The following is a 16,012-nucleotide window of genomic DNA, read 5'->3' as shown; positions in this document are numbered from 1 at the left end:
TGCTGCGCCATCCATACAAAGCAGCGCGCCCGGCCCCGAGCAGGCACCAGCCACAGAGCCCCGGGCTGCAGCGGGGGAGCGGGGTCGGGGTGCTGGCTGCGGGGATGTCCCTGGCCCCAGGAGGGACAAGCCCTGCCCGCCGTGGGGGCCAGCAGATCGCTTCTCCTCTCGTCCCCAGAATGGGGGCCATCGCAGCCCCAAAGAGAGCTGGGGGGGACAACGGGGGAATCACCCCCCCGGGAAGGAGCCGTGAAAGGAGGTGAGGAGCTGCGGAGGCTGGAGGTAGCAGCCGCCGTGCTTAATGTCTTCATTAACGAGGAGGCAGGGGAGGGGTGAGAGCCTGCTAATGGCATCTGCCGGGGATGCTCAAGTGGGAAGCTCTGCAAAGAGCAGCGGGGCTGGAGAGAACAGGCAGGACCCGAGGGGCAGGAGCGATGGCGCGAGAGGAGGAGGAGGAGGAGGAGCGGGGGGGAAGGCAGGCCAGCCTGCTGGCATGGGAAAAAAGACCATTTTTCCAGGCAGCCACAAACTGTCCCGGCACCTTCTGCCCCCCCTCCCCTGCACCAGGACCCTGAAAGAGGGGAGCTGCCCCTTGCCGGCCCAGGGCAGCGGGGCCAGTTCCTGCCCTCAGCCCCGTGAGCCCCCCCGGCAGAGCCTGGCTGCCGCGGCTGCCAGGGGCCCGGGCACGGCCAGGGCCGGACGCTGCTTCCCCTCTGCCCACGGGAGCCCGGTGAGGAAGGACGTGGTGGCCAGCGGCCACGCAGTACGCAGCAAGAGGGGGGACGAGACGCCAACCCCGGGGTGCAGACCTGACCGCGCATCCCTGTCACCTCCTGCGTGGGGCAGGGGGGGAGCAGGGTCCGGTCCCGGCTCCTGGCTCTGCCAGCCGGAAACTTCGGAGCTGAGGCTGCATGAAATATTCATGAAGTAAATGGTGCAATTTCATCTGCATTCAGCCAACTTCATGTATATTTCAGAGTATTATGAAATGATAATGTTGTGTAACCGAGGCGAGACGGGGGTGCTTGGGGGGGCTCCCGGCCGCCCCCCGCGTGCGCGTGGCTGACATCTTCCAGGCTCGCGTGTACCTGTGCCTGTACCGGGGAGGGACAGGGCTGCGTCACTGCCGGAGACGTGACAGGATCAGGCCTGCAGTCAGCAGGAGGACCACGGCTCCAGGACGCGCGGCAATCTCCTCCCTCCTGAGCAGGGCCTGGCATCGCCAGCGGTGCCAGGGCTCACGCACAGCAGCTCCTGGCATCGCCGGGGCTCACCTGTAGTAGCTCCCAGCCCCAAGCTGATGCTGCTGGAGGGCAGCAGCCAGGCCAGCCCCCCCTGGCACAGCTCTTCTTACAGGCACACTGGAGCAACACAGACCTGGCATATGCAGTGTTGGCTGGGATTCCCAGCAGTGCTTGGCCCCCAGTGGCCGCCAAAGTTTGGGACAGGTGGGCACATGAGGCACAAGCTTGACCGCTGAGCCCGGGCTCAGCGGAGAGGCCCAGAGTCCTCAGCAATGTCTGCCTGAGCTACCTGCTCCTCCTGAGCGCCAGATGCGGGTGCCCACGCACCGCACGGCTCTGCGCACCAGGGTGACCAAGCCACGCCAGAGGCTGGCCCGTCTGCTGCTGCCCGCTGTCCTGGGGGCAGCCGCTGTCTCCCCACTGCTGGCAGGGGCTGGGGGCTCTGGAGAGCAGCTGCTGCTCTGGGAAGGGCTGCAGGGTGCCTCGTCCCCAGTGCACCCAGACGGAGAGACACAGCGGGGCTCTGGAGGGGACACGGCACCTTCAGGTGTCCCAGCCCGCACTGTGAAGCTAAAGTGCGTGGGTGGCCATCACAGCCCAGGTAGAGACGGGCAGGCATCTTCCTCCAGCAGGGCCATGTGCCGGCAGGGCTACGGTCCCTCCCAGGCCCTGGAGCGAGTCCCGCTGCAGATGCAGGCAGGCGAGTGAAGGCTGGGTTGCCTGGCCCATTGCAAGTGCTGGAGAGTGGGGCTGCCGCTGCTGGGGCTGCCGGCTTCCAAGCTACCCCAGGTCTCATAAGACAAGCGCGGGCATGGCACTGGGCTCCCTTCCTCGGCCGCTCCCAGCACCTGCCAAGAGGCTGGTCCTGCTTGGGGACTGGTGCTCTCCCCGCCAGCTGCCCCTGTTGGCTCCCTGGCAGCCGTGGCCCTTGTGCGGCGCTGCCGGAGCCACCGGCATCCGAGTCCAGCCTGGCTGGATCCAGACAGCTCAAGACACAGCGAGCAGCAGGATGAACAGCCACGTCCACTGGCCTCACACCTCCCCCACGAGCACCACGCCAGCCAAGCCGCCATCCCCGCACCCTGCCCCATGGCTCACATGTCCCCGAGGAGCCCAGCCAGCACTGCCCAGGCCTTGGCCCAGTCCTGCAAAGCCCTTCGCACCCAGGAGCCCACCCACAGCCCCCTGTCACTGTCACACCGCCGCTGCGCCGGGGCTCTGGCACAGCCACACGTGGCGCTCGCTCGCGCGCAGCCTCGCAAGAGAGCGCATGCTCGCACCGGCCAGCGTGGGCGCTTGGGGAACCGCGGACCTGCGTGTGTGCCCGGACAAGCTCCCTCACACAGCCCTCTCTAATAGGCAGTCAGGAGCATAATTTTTCCTCTAATTACATATTCAGCACTTCTGAGAAAATGAGATTTTGGTAATTCAATTGGACTGAGAAGCAGGGCTATAATAAAATGAAATTTGTAACAATCGCGCAGTTAAATTAGTTAAATGGAGAGGAAGGAGCTGTGGAAAATTGACCCCTCGATCTCCTAAAGACTAATCAGACATTTGAACCGAGTTGTGCTAACAAAGCCCCCGGGGTGTTGCGGCGGCAGAGCGAGGGGGAAACGAGAGACGCCACAAGGGAAGAGCTGAAAAACAGCCGGGACTGCGTGGTGCCGCGAAGGGCACCCCCCCCAGTCTGGTCCCGGGGTGGGACGGGATGGGTTTGGTGGGAGGGTGCCAGGCTATGATGCCGGTGCTATGCCCCCACTGGCTCCCGGACATGCACTGCATCCTTGCCAGGCATGGTGTGCCAGGCACGAGGGTGCACAGAGGATGGCAAGTGGTCCCTCTCTGCCAGCAGGGACCGCAGGGACGTGGATAGCTGTACCCTGCAGTGGCATCAGCCCTGAGTGGGGACAGCCACCACAAGGACACCAGGACAGGGATAGGCACGGAACACCATGTCGGGCAGGCACGCTGGTCAGGAGCAGGGCATCCCACGAGCTGGAGGGGTTCTGCAGCAGGTACAAAGTAATTAGCCTCAGTATTTATCTTGTTGTTCGTCTTTTTTATTTTTCTTGTAAAAGAAAAGGAGAAAAAGACGAGTTTCTCATTTGCAAGTTAATTAGTCTAATTAGCTCTAATTAAGAGCTCCCCATACAATGCAGATCACAAATAAGCTGCCACCGTTGCCTGCTCCCGCTCTTCTCTCCCCATTTTTTGATTTTATACAAGAGCCGTTTGAAGGCTGCGGCCAGTGCTGCGGTGGGGAGATGCGGAGCGGGCGCAGGCAGGGAGGGCGGCACGCGGGATCCCCCCAGGCTGGGGGCTGTTCCCCTCCGCAGCCGGTGCCAGGGCTCCTCCATGCACGGCCCCGCTGCTGCTCCCCTGGGGGACCCTGTCCCAGAGGCAGAGCTCAGCTCACCCCAGGCTCTCTGAGCCCCTGCACCGAAGCAGGACCTGCCTGTCCTTGCCCTGCTTCCCTGCCTGGGCAGTTCCTGCCTGCTCAAGGGGCCTTGCCCGCACGCCATGATCGGTCCCGCTGCCGGGGCATGAGCCGGCCGCACACCCCGTACCCGCGCATCCTGCCGGGCACCTGGAGCGGGGATGCAGCCAGCATGGCCCCGGCTCGCAGCCTAGACCCGAGGCTTGAGCTCTGACCCTGCCAGCCCAGCACGTCCCCAGCCGCATTCCCGGCCAACCTAGGCGAAAGGACAGGGACAGGAATCTGCCGGTAAACACCGGCCTCACCCGGGCCTGAAAGCTGCCGAAGGGGTGCCGACAGATGGGGCGGCCACGTGCTGCTGGGGGGTCCCCAGCCACGCAGAGAGCTGCGGGAGGCCGGGGGGACGCAGGGGAGCAGCACGATCCCCGGCATGGTGCAGGCATGGAGCAGACGGGGAGACGAGCGGCCGGGGCACGCAGGTAGCTGGTCACGGCGCTCTGCCGCTCAGCTTCGCCTACGTGCCGCCTCGGCATCGCCGGTCCCCTCCTCTCCCCAGTTCTGCGACAGGTCGGCTGGAGGAGGACGCGACAGCAGCGGGGAGCACAGACAGGGTGAGGAGGTGGGGGCCAGGCAGTGTGCCACCCACCCTGCCCGCCCCCCCCGCCCCGTGCCACCAGGGAAGAGCTGCCGCGGGGCGCTGGGAGCCGCAGCAATCATGTCAGCTTATGTGTCATTTTCTACTCGGGTAATGCGAGCAGTGAGGGATCGCTGCTCGGAGACGAGGGGAAAATCATGACAAAGTGCTGCAAGCCCGGCGCTCCGGCGAGGGGGAGCAGGAGCAGCCAGACCTGCCTCATCCACCTGCCACGGGGCCACCGGCAGGCATGCCAGCTGCCACCACCCCTACATCTGCAGCGAGCCCCACTGCCATCATGGCCCTGCCGGCATGTACCAGCCACCACTCCTCAGTGCTGGCCACAGGGACCTGCTGGGCACACACACGGCCACCCTCGCTCTGCAGACACGCTCCAGCCCCAGCACCCATTTCACGCTGGCAGGAGCCCTCCTGGGACTGGGGTGCAGCAGCTCGCTGGCTCTTTGACAGAGGGGGAACGGCTGAGATCCCCAAGGGTGGGAGTGGGACCCAGCTTCGCAGGTGCTGACCCTGACAAGTCCCTAAACCACCTGCTTTCCCTGGCAGCACTGGCCCGTCCTGCGCACCAAAACCCTGGCAGCACCAGCACGGAGGCGGGCGCTGCCTGAGTGCTGCTCCCGGCACCGTCCCCGCAAACTGCCTCCTCCAACTGGGTCTCCTTCCAGCGCTTGTCTCGCTCTGTTTAATAGGTTATTGCTGCCAGGGATCACATCTCAGCAGTGCTGCTCACACAGGGGCTGGAGCGAATCCTGCTGATGCTGTGCAAACCCCGTCTGTAAGATCCGTGCAGCGCAGCCGGGATGCCAAGGCTGCTGGGGCGGGGGCTCTGCCCCTGGGGACGCCGTGGCTGCCAACCACCGGAGCCAGCTGAATGCTTGGGAAGGTGGCAGGGGGGCAAAGTGAGAACCCGGTAGGGGGGACACTGGTTGGGGACAGCAGGGCTTGTAGGGGATTTGGGAACTGCACCTGAGCCCACTGCAGGCAAAACCTGCAGCCCTGGAGGATGCCTACCCTGTGGTGACCACCACAAACCCTGCCACCTGCTGGGACGTGGCCTTCTGTCCCTCCCCGGCCAGAGCCTCCCCCAACCTGCAGCCCACTGAGCTCGGGTCAGGGGGGCTGCTCCCCCAGCTGCCACCTGGGCTGCAATGCCAGCGGTGCCACCGCTGCAGCAGCCCTTGCCTCAGGGAGCGAGGGAGGACGTCCGCTCCTGCCTGGCCGGATGAACACCGAGGAAAGTGGCGCAGGTTAAGGCCCCGCTAGGGCTGCCCGCAGTACAGCCACGCTTGCCTGCAGGCAGCGGAGGTCCGAAGCCCTGCGGGCAGCCTGGAGCTCCGAGCCTGCTCGATGGTGGTGGCATTTCACCGAGCCAGTAGTCACAGCATGGCCAGGATTGCAGAACGCCCTGGTCACTCACTGCCCGGCTCATACGAGGGCTTGCACCGGCACAGCAGGGCTCACCAGGCGATAGCCGCTGCCGCAGGGAGCAGCCTCAGTGCGCTGAGGCGCTGGCACAAGCAGGGTTGTGCAGGCACTGCCTTGCAGCCCTGCCCAGCACACGGGTACCCCTGTGTGCCTGCGCCGGGGGGCTTGTGCCCACACTCGCTCTGCACCACTGGGCTCTCACTGGGGGCTGCCGTTCACCTACAGTGCTGCCCGCTCAGTCTGGCTCCTGCTCCCCACACCCCGCTGCCCGGCTGGATGAGGCTGGGGTGGCCCGGCTGCCGTGGCCCCAGCAGGAATGTCGAAGCCATGGCTTTCCATGGGCTCGGAGCCTCCTCTGCCCCAGCCTGGGCATCCCAGCACTGGGAAGACCCAGCTCCTTCCTCGGACGTTTGGTTCCCTCCCGTGCCAAGGCACCCTTCCCAGCATTCCCTGATGCCGGCACTTTCTAAGCCTCCCCGTATCCTCCCAGCAGCCCAGCCCCATGCCTGCCCGGTGTGCCTGCTTGCCACTACCAGCTGCACCTCGGGGACTAATGACCTTTCTGGAGGGGCTGCGGTGCCCCTTGGTGCCCCTGCTGCTTGCCGGCTCCACCACTGAAGCCCGTCATTTCACAGCCACAAGCCTCGGGAATAGGGCGGCATTGCTCCTGCTGCCCGCAGACCCACTGTGCTCACACCAGGGTTGGTGCCGGCAGGGCCCTGCTGCCTAGGTCCCTCCAGCGCAACAGACGCAATGCACCCATGGGTGGGAGTCCCATCTGGGTCCAGAAGCAGGACCCAGGCAGGAGCCGGCGGCAGCGCTCCCCCCGTGGGGAATGCAGCCGGAAAGCCAAGTCACCACCGTGACTCTGCAGATCCCCAGAGGGGTGAGGAGCCCCGGGTGCTTGGCCCCAGCAGCCAGCAGCCCACCCATCCCTGGCTGCAAACCCCGGAACCATCCCAGTCCTGGGGCAGTGCAAGAAAATCTGGTTTCAAGTGCACTTTCCTATTTGAACGCTGGGCCCTGAGCAAGGGCGGCTGCAGGCCGGGGGCAGACCGGGGCTGGGGGTGGCGGGAGCTGGCGTGGGCAGCCTGAGCCTGCTCTCCTAATTAGCCTTCCTTCTTTGTTAAACCGTACCCCTCCACCGGCTGCCTGTAATGCTTTAAAGAATGATAGATACTAAATCTAATTTAATCTACTCATTCACCCATCACTATAGTACTAAAATAGGAATATACCTATAAAAAGAGCATCGCCAGGCAGTGTAGGCCTAAATTACAGCTATTGTGGGAAAACCAGCTTTGCAAAGCTAAAATTAATGTCAGTGTTTTCAATATATTAAAAAAAAGGAAAACTTGTTTTTTGCGGCTTTAAAACCTGTCCTCTGCTGTGCAAGCAAGGCGCCCGCTGCAGTGTGGGCACTCGGCCGGAGCCGGGAGCCACGCGCCGGGTCTCGCATCTGTGCAACGCACAAGCAGGGGGAGAAACCAGGTTTGAAACGAACCCGCTGCTGCAACACGCTACAATATTGCTCGGAATAGACTTGCTCCCTAAAAATATAATATGCTAAACTTGGCAGCAGCCCTTTTGGAAAGGAATTTTCCAAGCAGCCTTTTGCAGAGGCTGCTTCCCAGCGGGCCGGGTGCTGCTCAGAGGAGCCTCCTGCACCGTGGGCTGGGCAGCGCGGTGCAGCCGTGGGCACCGGGGACACCCCGGTGAGCGACACCTCGGGGGCAGCTCTGCGGCAGGTTTCAGCCCACCTGCACATCAACCTGCACTCGCATCCAGCCCCGCATGCACACCACTGCCAGCGCCCGGGTCTGTGCCACGCTCCAACGCCGATGCTGAGCCTCAGAGCCCGGGTCTGTTCCAGGTCAGCACCGCGCCTTGTCCTGGAGTATTAGCTGCTCGTCTATAATTACAGCGGAGACACTTTTTAAGCAGCAACTGATTCCTCTGCTAACAAAACGCAGCTACCAGAGTCTCCCTCTGCGCCCAGGTCCTCGCTGAGCAAGAGCTAAACGTTACCGCCGAGCCCCACCGAAGGACACGGCGTTCCCGCCTGCCCCACCAGCGTGGGCTGCTCCGCCATGGGCACGCACCCACCGTCCTGCCGCCCACCCTGCAGCCCCCTCCCCTCCTGGCCTCCTGGAACCCCGCTCCTGCCCCGATGCTGGAGCGCAGCAGGGCGAGGGGGAGATTCCTGCACACAGCGCGGCTGCACCACGCCAGAGTGCCACGAACCATGGCTCCTGCGGCTAGGACTGGGGCGGCCAAGCAGCTGCATGGGGGGAGTTGAGCGAGCTGCAAGGCACCCGCAGCCACTTGGATGAGCCATTTGCACCAATAGAGCCCGCTGGCAGCTGGATTTGCCCTGGCGCTGGCATAGTCCAAGTTTTGCAGACAACTTAATTTCTTGGTCATTCCTTCAAATACCAGCACTGTCAAAAATGCCGGGGCTGGTGAGCTATGATATATGAGTGGCCTCCTCGGGAACAAATACAGCAAATGCCAACAAGCCCCCTGTGGGGAGAGCATGTGCCCAAAGGGGATAAGGCCAGTTACTGCACACAGAACCAATGGCCCCCCAGCTCTCAGCCCCCCTGACCAGCCAAGGCCGGCCCAACCAGACACGCGTCCTGGCGCGGTGGGAGCCGGTGGCCAGCACGGGCACCTGCAGCCGCAGGGCTCAGGCACCATCCGTGCGTATGTGCCCACCACCCCAGGTCTGATGCACGGACATGTGCCTCCCTGCGTACACACATGCTCTGGACAGGGAACCGTAACCGGGGGGGTCTAAACCAAGCTCCCCACAGACCCCACGTCACAACACCTTCAGGGAGAGTTGGTTAAACCCCTCCAGGTGTCTCTGGCCACACGCAGGTGAGACAAGCCAGCTGGCCAACGGCAAGCTCTGTGGCAGGCACGTGCCCACGGGCAAAGGCAGCATTACTCCCTGTGCACTCCTCTAGCGCAGACATGCCAAAAGTGCGCACGCCCAAAATCCAGAGCGAATTCAGGGCTAAACCACCAGGCGCCAGGCAAGCCCATTGCTCAGCCGGGCAGGATGAGGAGCCCAGCAGCAGCGCGTGCCCTGTGCCCCTTCCCCACGTGACAGCTGCCAGTGACGTCCCTCTGCCTGACGCCTTGTTGCGACACACGCCAGGAACACCCTGTCCCCAAGCGCTGGGCGCAGAACCTCAGCAAGGGACAAGCCCCGGGAAGAGGACGGAGATTTCGGCCTCCATCGCACTCATTAGCTGGGTGAAAATCCAACTCCAAATCTGTTAATAAAACCCTCCTTCCTGGCTCGCAAGTCCAGACCTGCTGCCAAGGAGCAGGAGGCTTCTGGGAGAGCGGGGAGGAAGAGACGCTAAACACGACGGTCAAATTAAAACAAACAGGGCAATGGGGGAACCAGGAGCTGCTGGGTGCAGAGTGCCGCGCATCGGGGAAAAGCTCCCCCTTCCCAAGATCCCCAAACTCCACTTGCGCGCAGCCCAGCTGGGCACTGGCAGCGGGCAGCCCACGCCTGCCCGCAACGCTGCCGGCCCCTGCTGCCTCCAGCCGCAGCCCCAGGAGCCGGCAATCAGCGCAGCCGGTCTGTGCCGGAGCGCTCCGCAGGGCGAGCGGCGCAGCCGAGCCCCTCGTGGCAGCTGGGGGACAAGGGGATCCCGGCCGGAGAGGGAAATCTCCCACACTGCCGCCCGCTCCCATCAGAGGCTCCAGGCCCTGCGCCGGCTGCTGGTTCAAAGCATCCATGCTTTCCCTTTGGAGGGACAGAAAACCTCCCCGGGGATGGGTGGGGGCTCGGGGATGGTTTCTGCTCGGTGTCAGACACGCCTGGGCAGCCGAGCAGCAGCCGCAGGGACCTCGGCGCAGCCTGGGGAAGCTGAGACCGAAATCCAGCCCAGCCCCAGCTCTCCCCAGCCTCTGCCTGCAGGAGGGTGCAATAAATCACGCACCCGTCTTGGCTGGCCTCTGCAGCAGCCCCCGTGTGAGCCCCGGCCCCGCACGCACCCCGCGGCTGCCGCTGCACTTGTATAACCAGCGGCAGCACCAGCTTTGCCAACCCCATCTCCAGCGTGCCGGATGGAGCGACGATGGGCCTCGCCGTCCCCATCGCCAGCGCGGCCGCGGTCCGGCCCCAAGCCCGCTCGGACGCAGGCTACGGATGTCCCGAGGGACTGAAATGCTCCCCAGTCCTTCCCCGCTGGGGCAGGAGGGTTTGCGCCCACGCCGCCTGTCCTCGGCTGCCAGGTGAGCCGCGCAGGCCGTGCCGAGCACGGTGAGGATGCTATGAATTTTTAAACTCCTGAAAGCACAAATGGAGCAGTTCGCCTGGCTGGGAGACGGGATTTCCGACGCAGCAAAGAGGCTTTTGAAGAAAACGCTGTCTCTCCCGAGCTGCGCTTCCCCCGGGACGACAAGCCCGGAAACCCGGCGCGCTGGGTCCAGCGTGGGACCCGAGGGCAGCGCGCCCTGGCCAGAAGTTAAGGACCAAACCGACGGCCTGGGCACCCTCTGGCTGGGCTGCCCGGTTCTGGGGCTCGCCCAGACCCACTGCCCACCCCCCCCACCCCCCAGGTCACTCTGCAGCACCTTCCTGTCAACAGCGAGACAAACCCACACGCGCTCGACCCCACGGCCTGGCTGCAGGCACGCACGACGTGACGGCACACACACACATATGCGCACACGCGTGTGCACTCACAAGCTCTTCACCTTCCCTTCTCCCCAGAGGCTGCTCAGGCCACGCAGGAGCCTCGTTCCTTTATCCGAGCATCCATCATCGTCCCTTGCCTCTGCCGAACAGCAGCAGCGCCGAGGCAGGGAAAGCGCTGGACCCGCGCCGGCGGCTCTGCCTGCCGCACTGCCCGCGTCTCAGCCCGTTCTCCAGCCCTGGTTGCGCTCCCAGGCGCCTCGGCAGAGAAACCGGAGAAACCCCAAAGGAATCGCGGGCGAGGACCACGAGCCACCACTGCAACGCAACTCGCCAGTGCCGCGGGGCTGGTGCCGGAGAGGCCCCGTGGCCGGGGAGGAAGCAGTTAAGCTCTGACCCTCCACCGAGAGGGAACCGGCCAGAAACACGTGTGAACCGGAAAGCAAAAAAAATCCCCCGGAGAGGGTGACTTACCTGTTGGAGGTAGAGGAAGGCTGGAGGACAGGGGAGAGAGTGAGGAAGCATGCCTGAGTTGGAGACAAGGAGGCAGCCCGAGTTAGCCATGGAGCACAGCATGTGTCGACAGGTAGCCGTGAAGCTGCTCGCGGGTCCGTCCTCTTCCGCACACCGCTATCCTCGTCTTCCCGGCTCGCCCCTCGGGCTCTCCCCTCCTCGGCCGTCCCTCCCGACCCCTCGGCGCTAGTTAGGAGGGATTCATCTGCGGCAGGCCGGCTGCGCCGTGCGCCCCGGGAGCAGCGCTCGCCTGTTCACTTCGGTGCCATTAGACACTGGCACTGAGCGCACGGTCTGCAAAGGGTGTGTGTGAGCCAGAGCGGGAGCGGGGAGAGAGAAAGGAAGGGGAGGAGGAAGGGAGAGAGGGCGAGGGAGCGAAATAAAAGGGGTGGGAGTTGGAGGAGGAGGGGGAGTCCCCTGTGCATTCAGACATCAAACAGAGCTCTGTATAAAATGAAGAGAATCCGTAATGACATGAGAACAGCTGATCCCGCACTTAACCCCTCCGCCGCCGCCGCTCGCAGATGGCTTCCCCGCCGCCCGGGCAGCCCCTCGCAGCCCCCGGCCACGCGCTGCCATGCCGGGGAAGCAGGCAGGCAGGATGGGGCCGAGCCAGCAGAACCATCTCCCTTCCCGGCACTGGCTCCCAAGGGAAGAAGGGTCTTACCGGGAGTTTCGGTGATGCAACACGGGCGCCCCGGGAAACCGTGCCGAGCGGCCGGCACTTCCAGCCGCGCAGCCCCCACGATGGCAGCGCCTCGCCGCCACGCCGGGCGGCTGCGGGACTCCCCCACGCACACACAGCCGGACACGTGCACACGCACCACGCTCTCCTTGGGAGACACACACGCAGACAGGGATGGCCGCGCTGGCAGGGACGGGCAGGGAGCCATGCAGCAGACCCAGCTCCGCCTCCCCGGAGAGGCACATACCTGCTCACGCCTGCAGCCCCGCAGCCACGCGCTGCGCCGCCATGGGCTCGTGCCACGGCAGGCAGGGCCCCGGCAGCCCGCCGGCCTTCCCTGCCAGAGGAGCTGTGGCCGCAGCCTCGACGCTGCCTGCACGCCCCGGGCACAGGCAGCTCGGCCCCGCCAAGCGCGAAGGCATGTGAGCTCCCGGCAGCCTGCGAGCCCCCCCCATCTGCCTGCCAGCCCCCGATGGCAAGGGGGAGCCCGGCACCCCGGGGTGACACGGAGGGGCCCTGCCCGCGGGCGCTGGCTTCCCTGTGCTCCCCAGAGCGATGGGGACGTCCTGCCCCGAGCATCTCCCGCCGCCGGCGGGCAGGGGGCTGGCCCCGGCAGAGCTCAAGAGGCTTTTTGGCATTTTGGACTGGCCTGCCGGTGCTGCCAGCAGCCCTGACGCATCAACGCCGCGCACACCTCTATCGCAGCTGCCATGGCAATAGCCTACGTGCCGGTGCCCGCGAGGGATAGCCGGCGTGGGCACGCACGTGTGCTCGTTCGGGTCCCCGGTCCCACCTCACGCCTCCTCCCGTTGTGGCCCTGTGGCAGCCCTGGTAATCTGGTGCCGCAAAGCTCGGCCCTGGCACGGGGGTCCCTGCCTCGGCGCCCCGCACTGCCGGCGCTGTGTCGCACCCGACTTCAGAGCCGCGGCCAGCAACGAAGCAGCCGGGACGGTGTTGTGCTTGGGTATGTGGGAAACAAAACCTGGGCTCAGTTCAGTTTCCATCTTGGCCAAATGTGATGCACAAAGGCAGGTCTGTGCCAGCAGCTGCTGATGCTCCGTCTCCGCCGGAGCCTCCAGCACACGACCAGCCCTATTCGGAGGCTGGGATTTTCCACAGTATCCCCAGACATAGCGACATGCTGCAGTGTCCTGGTACACTCGCAGCGGTTCCCGTTTCTGCTGCAGATACTCAACAGCAGCGGTGTGTGGCATGGCCGGCCCAGAGCCACGGGGCAAACCTGGTGGAAACAAACAGCTCTGGGAAAAGCCATCCTGAAGGAGCGGTGCCTGGGGCCAAGGGGTTGTCAGCACCACCCCCCGTAGGGTCCTGCTGCTGGGGTGACCAGGCTCCAAAGGGACAGCAAGGTGCCAAATCAGGGAGGGGATGCCATGCCAGGGGGAGGGTTTCTCATCACCACCGCCCCGCGGCACTGAGAGCTGAAAGGAGTCTGGCAGCACCATCACTACTAACAGCATCCTCCAGCCGTTGCTCCCTGCGAGGAGCATGGGCTGCAGTGAGCTCCCATGTCCCCCCACAACCGCTCACCCTCCAGCTCCCAAGGGACCACGATGGATCCCGATGCAGCAGCCCATCCTGCACACCTCGGTGCTCAGACCCCATGCTCCCCACCTGCCTCAGCTCCCCTTCCCCAGGGACTCCTATGGCCCCAGCTGCCATACTTTCCTGCACGCTCTGGTGCCCGGGGCAGGACGCGGGGCAGCTTTGCGAGGGCTGGGGGACAAGCACGTCCTCCCACAGCCCCTTGTGCAGCTGTGGGGAGAGGGTCCCCACCAGGCACCCACATGCACCTGAGCACCGCACAGCACCCTGGCGCAGGGCGAGGGATGCCCTGGGCAAGGTGATGGGCAACTCCAAAGGCCCTGGTCCGGTCTGGCTCCACTGCAGCTCCGGCACTGCTCTCAGGCAGAGGTGAAAAGGGAAGGGCATGGCCTGACGCTCTGGGCTTGCAGTGCCCAACCAAGCAAACCACGTGAGGCGGGAGCCGGCTCCAGGATGAGGTAATCTGCCCGTCCTCCCCCGCGCCGGAGCCTGGCTCCGGGCAGGGTGACTCAAAGGCGCTCCTGGCCAGTGGCAGCGCCATGAGCCCTGGCACTGCCCCGAGCCAGCAGCCCGCGTCGCGGAAAGGTCCGGGCTGGCTCCAGCCGCACGGCAAGGAGAGACGCCGCTCTCCTGCAGGGAGAATGCACAGAGCAACATGTTGGGCAGATACCCCAGCCCCGACCCTGCTGGTGCAGACCCTCTGCACCACCGGCAGCGGCAGGAACTAGCCATGTTTCCCCAGGATAAATACTCCAGCAACGGCTCTGGGAGCTGAGGAGCGTTCAAGTCTCCCTTCTCCCTCCTCCAGCCATCACCAACATCTGCCTGCCTGCAGAGATGCCCCCGCAGCAGCGGAGAGCCCCTGTGGGACACCGGCACGGCAGGGCTATACCAACCCACTGGCCAGCTCCAGAGTAGGGAACAGGTCCCTGGCTACCACCAGCCGATTTCCCTCGCCCTGCTGCTCCCAGCTGGCCTGCCGGTGACGGCACACTGCAGCCCCAGCCGATGGCACTGGCAGTGGCACCAGGGCTGTGCCGGGGCAGCCCCACGGTGCCTGGGCCCGAGGAGCCCTGGCCAGGGCTGCCCAGCCCTGTGGAGCCGCAGCCCCAGAGGAACCCCTCCAAAAATGAAGTCTCCTGGAATGAAAGTTTATTTATCTGTTTAATTAAGATGTGTTCACCAGGCGCACAGACCCCGTTCCATCTGTCTCACTTACAGCCGCGTCCCAGTAAAATTAAACCTAATAAATATCAGACGAGGGAAAGCAAAGGGCACATGTAAGATATATGATCAAAGGCAGAAGTTGCACAGGGCTGCAGTTCTAAGCACATCTTTCTCTCTGCCCTTCGGGGATGGGTTGGCGATGCGCTCCCATGCACAGGATGGGGCTGGCTTTCCTTCAAATCAGCACTATTTTCATTTTTTATTTATTTTAAATGAACCCTTGAGGGCTCCTTGGTTTTGTTTTCTGGAAGAGGGAGAACAACATGGCGCCGGGACAGGAGCAGCCTCGGCCGCTGGTCCGGAGCTCAGTGAGGCACCAGAGCTGAGGGGCAGAGCCGGTGCTGGGAGGGCTGACGGGCGTGTGCCCCCCGAATTGCTGAGGGAACCCGCCAGGGAAAGCGTGATGCTTTGGGCTGCTCCCAGGCAGCCGGGATGTACTGGCCACGCGCGGTCAGGAGCTGGCCCAGCGGCAGAGACCCGCTGTGGCCGACGTGGCACTGCCGGCTCCCACTCCCGGGGAGATGCCAGAACCGCCGGGCGCTCAGCTCCCCTCCGAGGCGTGCTCGCCTCAGCCATCTGGAAACTTTTTCTGACAGAAATGAGGGCTCTGAGGTCTGCCTGGAGCCCTGACCAGGGCTTTGCCCCTGAGCCTGCTTGAGCATGCTGCTGTGCTGACCAGCAGACCAGAGACACGGCATGACTGTGGCATGTCCCACACATCCAGGTGCGCATTGCACCAAGCCCCCGAACACACGTCAGACCTGCTGCCTGCCAAGGACTGCCCCCAACGCCACGTCCAGACCCCCGACCCACCCCCTACAAGGGATGCAATGGGAAATCGCAGCCCCCACCACTGCAGTCCTCACTGGGATGCCATCCCACACCCTCTCCCGGCAGAGAGGGATGATGCGGTGGCCCATGGACCTGCTGTGGGGACGCAATGCACAACCACGGGTGGGCTGGATGCCTCAGGGGCTGCAAGTGTCCAGTATTTTATGGGACCCCCGTGGCACCCCTCAGCACGCGCTCGCAGTGCAAAGCTGGGGTGCAAGCCTGGATGCTGCCACTTGGGAGAGCTGCCAAGAGGGGATGCAGGCCAGGCTGAAGCACAGCTGCTGCTGCTGCGAGGACCAGCGAGGTTGGGTGCTCCCAGCCTCCACGGGGTCAGCCTGCGAGTGCAGTGCCAGCAGCTCCACAGCACCCCAGGAGCGGGGCACCCATCTAGTCCTCTCCTCCCACCCGCTCCAGAATGCCCCCAAGCCGCGGCATTCATTAATTAAAAGCTCATTAGTAGTTAGTCATAGACATAAAGCAATTAGATGAAGGCACTGACGGATCTGAGCTGCCGTGAAGCGAGGGGAAAGCCCCGCACACCCGTTGGCTCAGCCGCAGGCAGTGCCCCAAAGGCGGGCACAGACCAAAACAGCGAAAAGGGACCGACAGAGGTGATGGGCGAGAGCACTGCATGGCCAGCAGGGTCTGCCCTGCTGCAGAGAGGTCCTTGCCCACTGCCCCGGCTGCCTACACGCCATCACTGTACCACTGCTTCCTCCGCCTGAGCTCTCCTTGGGCCCTCCTGGCCCCATTGCGCAGGACC

At 64.4% G+C, this 16,012-nt stretch overlaps 2 protein-coding genes across 15 annotated transcripts in view; one reads left to right on the top strand and one right to left on the bottom strand.

The window, feature by feature from the left end:
• The window catches only part of RBFOX3 (RNA binding fox-1 homolog 3), a 190,354-nt gene that overhangs the window by 14,236 nt on the left and 160,106 nt on the right, over positions 1 to 16,012 (bottom strand). For 6 of the 14 annotated variants that reach the window (XM_049811889.1, XM_049811893.1, XM_049811891.1 and 3 more), the window contains one exon: positions 10,902 to 11,384. The exons of 3 other annotated variants lie outside the window; for them this stretch is intronic. In XM_049811889.1, the coding sequence (XP_049667846.1) occupies positions 10,902 to 11,003 (102 nt within the window). In that variant the 5' untranslated portion in view covers positions 11,004 to 11,384. Of the gene's footprint in view, positions 1 to 10,901; positions 11,385 to 11,607; positions 11,963 to 16,012 lie in introns of those variants that run through there. 5 more of the 14 variants (XM_049811885.1, XM_049811883.1, XM_049811886.1 and 2 more) reach the window with 3 other exon arrangements.
• Positions 1 to 16,012, top strand: part of LOC126043458 (uncharacterized) — a 237,956-nt gene that overhangs the window by 64,025 nt on the left and 157,919 nt on the right. The window lies entirely within an intron of this gene.

The sequence above is a fragment of the Accipiter gentilis genome, chromosome 10 (assembly GCF_929443795.1).
Source record: "Accipiter gentilis chromosome 10, bAccGen1.1, whole genome shotgun sequence".
Lineage (NCBI taxonomy): Eukaryota > Metazoa > Chordata > Aves > Accipitriformes > Accipitridae > Astur > Astur gentilis.
Note: the sequence above shows the minus strand (reverse complement) of the source record. Positions and strands in the feature narration are given on the sequence as shown.